Raw genomic sequence first — 6,024 nt, 5'->3', positions numbered from 1 at the left:
TTCTATTGCTGAACATCAGTATGTCACTTTATTATTGGATTATTTCCCACCTGTCACATACCTGTCAATGTTCACACAAGGAAAAAGATTGGTCAGAACTAGAGGCAACTGACCAATTAGCTGACAAGTTTGTGTTCTCAGCACATACCAACTCTGGCTCCTAGGACATCTTTGTTCAGGCTCATGACTATTAAAATTGGTGTCAAGATTGTCACATCTTTAAATACAGATAGAATTCCAGAAGTACATAATTATATATATATACACACAGAAAAATACAAGACTAACTTTCCCACAATATTTAATTATACACTACTGTAACTCGGCTAGGGGACGAGTCCCTGGCTACAGCAAGGACGTAGTTTGGTCCACTATGGGTGTGGTGGTTCTGCTCCTTCCCTCTGTGACGACACCCGTGACACTGTGACGACACCCCGTGACACACAACACATGCACAGACATCCACTTGTCAACAAATGGGTAAGACAGCACTCAACAGACATTGTGTACCCAGAGGGTCACCAACCACACACAACTAATAAGGCTATGACACAGCTCTGCAGCATAAATGGCCGACACTGCTGATCTAAAGTGAGCACCGTATATACACCTGAATAGAAAACCACTGGAGACCAAACGCAGACGGGCGAGTGCAGAGGCGCCGCTCAGAGGCTGGCCGTGACCACAGAAGAGTGTGTACGGTACTTGGGAAACAGCTGCGACAGTTTATTGCAATGCCCCTATAGACATCTCTCCTGGCTCACACAGACGTGGCTCCGTCTCTGAGAACCACGCTGGTTTCTGGCCCTTGGAAGATCCCTGCTTAAGAATTTCAAGCAAATGTGCTCTATGGCTTCACCCACGTCTCCCCTCACAGCTCTCAACTATGTGAATGTCACACTGAATGGGACTGCAGCTTAAAGCACAAGCAGTTAGCTAGCTCTAGGAAGTAGCTTAAGTATCATTTTACTTAGTAAAGTCAGGTTACACTGTGAAGTTCTGAGTAATATACACTAACCTAAAGCAGCAGTCACTGAGCACTGAAGGAAGTGGTGGCCTGTGCCCTGCCCCCTCTGAGACACATGCTCAGCTGCACTGTTGTCCCTCAGGAACAGGGCAGCAGCTGAAGAGTGAGGAAAGGACCCTGGGCCAGCAGCACCTACCCCACAGGCCGCTTAAACACTGCTTTCAAACCCCTGGGGCACCGTGTGAAAACCCAGCATCTGGGCTTCCCAAGATCAGGGAGGAGGCATGCCTCAGGAGATAGCTATCAGTCCGGAGTCGTCGGTGCGGGAGAGGGCAAGCTAGAGCTCGGTGCTCAGCACGTGGCAGGAAGGCAGCAGTGCGCCACTGACGGCTCCAAGCACTACCCTTTCCTGAGCAGTTTCTTACCAGCCGCTCTTCACAGCTGAGCCAAATGCTGCCATGAAATGGGAGAAACCTGAGGCCACCTCACCACCAAGCTCCTGAACACCCACCTCAGGATGTCCTGCCTCCTCGTCAGAGTGCTGACTTTGCTGCCTGCCACCTCTGTGCACTGTGGCTACTGCAGCAGGCCCTCCGCTTCTCCTCTCCACACAGGTTTGAAGGAAACCCTGCCTTGTGTCCTGCAGGGGAAACTTACACAGAGCTTTTTTTTTTTTTTAATCTTTTTTTTTAAATTTTTGTTCTGTCAGACAGACATACACACTCTAAGTAGAGTTAAGACTTGAGTTCACCTCATTGCCTCACAGAAGATTGTCTGCTGGGTAATTCTATGGGTAAGCTGCCTCTCAAAGCTAAGGAGCTGACCTCACCTAACACAAACAAGACAACCTCTGTCAGTGAAAAGATAAGAGCCCCAACTGCTTTCACACTATTGGTTAAGACAAACAGGTGTGGGCGCTCAAACCGTGGCTCTAAGGTTCTCGGTGCACAGGCCCTGGGTGGCTGGCAGCGGGGAGTCGCTCCTCCCAGGCCTGTGGGCATCACCACGTTATTGCTTTGGTTCTGTCTCGGGCACCAGTGTGCCTCAGAGCATGGAGTTTCCCTATCACCGGAGGTCAGGACAGGAATTTGGGCTTTTCACAAGGAAACGAAAGCATATTCCCTCCAGGTTAAGTGCAGAACATGGATTTCTAAGCGCTCCATTTACGTTGGGTTCCAGATAACACAATTTCATCCTGGTCATCCACACTGAAAATCATGAATGTAAAATCACACAGTAGACTTTTCGGCTGGAAAAGAAAAGTAGCGTGTAGCAGCATGCACAAAGACCATGCATTGTCACGTCAGAACAGATGAAGTGAGCGCGCTTTACAGGTCAGATGACATGGCAGCAGCTGGCGGGGCTGGAGGCGCAGAGCAGCCCTTCCTTGCGGCTGCGCTGGATGTTCACGGAGATGGTCTTTTCGCACAGAGGTAGCTGGAGCGCGTTGTTCCTCAGCTTCTTGGTCCTCACCGGGTCAAGGTCAGCGGAGGGGCTGGGGCCTGGGGCGCTGATGCACATCTTCCAAGTGGACTTCTCCTGCACCTTCACGCTGGAAAACAAGGCCTTCTGCGGGTCCAGAATGTACTTGGCGCCATGCAGCTGTGAGCCTAGGCACAGGCTCACGAGTTTGAGGCTCTGCACAAGCTCTGCACCACGTGGAGCAGCAGAGGCCGAGGCGGGGGAGGATGAGGATGAGTCAGGGCCTGCACAGCGCCTTGAGGAGCCTGCTGTACCTGATGGGGTCCCACCAGAGCCTCCCTGGCTGCCGCCACCCGTGCCCTGCTCACCCGGGCTGGCCTTGTCCACACCGCCACCGCTGCTAGGCTTGCTCTGGCCGCCACCATCGCCCTCGCTGCCTGGTGGCCCCTCACTGCTGTCACGCCGGTGCCACGAGTAAGCAAAGCCGCTGTCCTTGTCCAGCCTCCGCCGGCTCTCAGAGTCGTCATCGCTGGTCTCAGAGCTGCTGCAGCTAGAGCCCCGGCCCTGGCTTTTCCTGCGGTGGTAGCGCTTGTGCACTGTGCCTGGTGAGGCAATGTTCATCTTCAGCCGGCTCAGCTTGGGCGGCAGGTTCTCGTCCATGTCAAACTCGTCGTCTGACTCGCCCTCCTCGAAGATCTGGTTGAGCACTGGGGCACTCTTGCGAGATGTCAGGCGATTGGTGACCGATGGCTTCCGGCGCAGCACCACCTGCGTGGACAGGGACACAGGCTTCTTGTCCTCCTCATCCTCCTCCTCATCTTCTTCCACCCTGAAGAGACACTTGCGCCCACTGGCTGCGGGCTTCATGCTTGCAGGTGGAACAGTGGACAGTGCCGGCCCAGCCAGCTCCGGGAGCTCATCTTTCTTGGCTGGGTCACACAGGCCTTTGCTCCTGTGGCCATTGAGGACATTGTCACCAGCCCGAGCAGGAGACTGCGGGACTGTGGCATGTGACAGAGGGGTGGCAGTGAGATCATCTTCAAGGTCTTGGGGCACATCAATTTTGGTTGGCCATGACTGCCTGTGTGATAGAGGAAAAACAAACTGTCATGAAGTTGCTGGCCTGTCCAGTGTTAAGAGCCTGCTTTCTTTCATATGCTAACCACCCATGGGAAGTCAGATGTGGCAGGCAAAGCACAGGTTATCCGGCACTAGCCAGCACCACCACAGTTGGTGGATGGAGACTGGAGAGGTTCCAGAGTCACTGGCCAGCAATACCTGCACAGATGGCAGAGAAGACCCTGCTTCAAAGAAGGTAGATGGTGAGGACCAAAACCCAAGGTATCCTTGAACCTCTACAAGCAAGCCATGGCAAACAGGCCTTCATAATGTTGCATGCACACAGAGTTAGGACAGAATTCACACATGTGAAAAGCATTTTAGGTCCACAATCAAGGACCCCAGAGGGCAGATGTGACTTGAGGACATGATCATGTGACAACTTCATCATACCACTGCTGTCGGAAAAAACATGGGTCATAGAGATGCTGGGGAAGCCCAAGCTCTCCCTAAACTCAACACCACACACTTATATACATACCTGAATACATACACACATGCACACCTTGAATACATGCTCACACACACACCCAGACACACACCCAGACACACATGCACACCTGCATATATGTTCACATGCATACCTACAAACATGCATACACTATCATATACTCAAATGCATATCTACATACATAATCTAGATATAGTATCTCATGTATACATGCATGCTACACACATTCCATTACATATACAAATGCACACCTACACATGTGGAAGGCTCATATGCACACATTCATACACACATACCATCTATATGAACATGTACATGCATATCTTCTCTCTCCCTCTCTCTCTCACACACACACTTCAGCCTTTATGCGAACAACAGCATGCATGAGATTCACCTGGGATGTCCAGCACACACACACAAGGGTACTAGGATAGCAAAATTGTTAACTAAACTTTGTCTTTCAATCTGGAGTTGCTGGTGTGGGCAGGTTCTCTGGATTGCCCAAGGGAAGAGTGGACACCAGAAACTGTAATGATGCCAGAGGCATTTACAATAGCTACTTTGTGACCTACAGTTGTAAATATGTTACCACAGACATCTTCCCCCAACTTGGAGCAACTGTAGGGGAGGAGAAACTGCCTGCCTTTGCCACTGCTGGAGCTGGGTGTTCAGCGGGGGGCTTCTAAGGCCACCACATGGGGAAATAGCCAACCAGTGAGCACTGAGTAGGAGGAGCTAAGGCAAGGGGCCATGGAGAAGCAGGAGCAACATGGCAGGATGCAGGCTCGGCTCTTCTCCCTTCCCCCACCTTAAAGCAAAACCCAGAGAACCACAAACACCTGTGAGTACTCACTCTTCCCTCACCGGCTGTCACTGTGGGAAAATTACAGTTTGTCATTCATCTTTCCTGAGCATATGATGTGACTCACCTGTCCAAAATACCAACAACTGGTAGAGCCCAACAGGGCAAAGATCACATCTTAACAGAACAGAGTGGCAAAAGAAACTGACAAAGGTTGACGGCACTGAGTTCATGGAGGGTACTGCTTGGTCAGAGTCGGCCACCGAGAGCTGTGTGGGTCAATGTTCTGAAATCCAGTCAACAAAAGAGGTGGAATAACAACTACCCCCCCCTTCTGCAGGTAAAGCCCCCGAGACAGGTCACAGGCTTGAAGGACAGTGAGGGTTCATTCCACCAAGCAAGCCTGAGGGCTCTGGTCCGAGACCTCAAAAGAAGCCCTGCTGGTGTAACTCACAGAGCCCCTCCTCACATGAACCTCAGGAGGTCGACGGTGGGACTCAGGTAAATCAGAGAAGCTTTGGTCCTGAGATCCAACAGCTAGTAAGTCAACTAATTGATCTAGCTTCCAACCTCTGAAATCCTAAATGCTCCGATTAAAAAAAAAGCTTTCCAAGTATTGCAGGGGCATCCACACTGCTCTTGGAGAAAATCTTGAAGGAAAAAAGAGTGAGATGCCTAGGTATTGGCACCACTGCCCACTCCCACATACAGCAGAGAAGCGTGCTGGAACCTCTGTGGAAAGCAGCCATCGGCACCATGAGGTCAAAGACCCTCCTACTTGGAGAACTAGGAATCATCAACAAACAGTTCGATACTCAAAATGTTAACTTACTAATATCAGTAAAGGTATTTTTCTCACCTAAACTGGGCCTTGATGTTGCTGGGGCTAGCAGACCTGGTCTGTATTTCTTTCTCTTGCTTTTCTCTCAGGATCCTTTCAGCAAGTAAAAAGTAAGTGGCGGTAATGTGGTTGTACCTGTTGGTTTCCAGGGCTCTGAGGAAAGAAACAAAAATCAATCAGAAGCTACACAGCTAGGTTTTTACAAGATTAAAAAAATAATATTGCCTAATGAAATCCGGTATCTGGGAAGCTTTTAAAATGAGACAAAAATACAAACTAGAAAGAATAAAATCCTGTAGTTGTTTAGGTTGTAACTGAAATCTGGAAAAGCAACTGAAGAAAAATGTTCAGATCAGTGAAGAAACAGCAACCTGCTGCGGTAGCCGGACAGACGGTGTTAGTGTCCCGGACGTAAGAAAGGC

At 50.3% G+C, this 6,024-nt stretch overlaps 1 protein-coding gene across 9 annotated transcripts in view; it reads right to left on the bottom strand.

Annotated features, from left to right (window-relative positions):
• Snrk (SNF related kinase) overlaps window positions 1–6,024 on the bottom strand; it is a 53,552-nt gene continuing 47,528 nt past the window's right edge. For all 9 annotated transcript variants that reach the window (XM_029482108.2, XM_085828208.1, XM_029482105.2 and 6 more), the window contains 2 exons: window positions 5,621–5,755; window positions 1–3,470 (listed from right to left, as the gene is read on the bottom strand). In XM_029482108.2, coding sequence (XP_029337968.1) covers window positions 2,303–3,470; window positions 5,621–5,755 — 1,303 coding nt within the window. In that variant the 3' untranslated portion in view covers window positions 1–2,302. The remainder of the gene's footprint in view (window positions 3,471–5,620; window positions 5,756–6,024) is intronic.

This window comes from Mus caroli, unplaced genomic scaffold, assembly GCF_978045245.1.
Source record: "Mus caroli unplaced genomic scaffold, Mus_caroli_1 scaffold_11, whole genome shotgun sequence".
NCBI classification, from domain to species: domain Eukaryota; kingdom Metazoa; phylum Chordata; class Mammalia; order Rodentia; family Muridae; genus Mus; species Mus caroli.
Note: the sequence above shows the minus strand (reverse complement) of the source record. Positions and strands in the feature narration are given on the sequence as shown.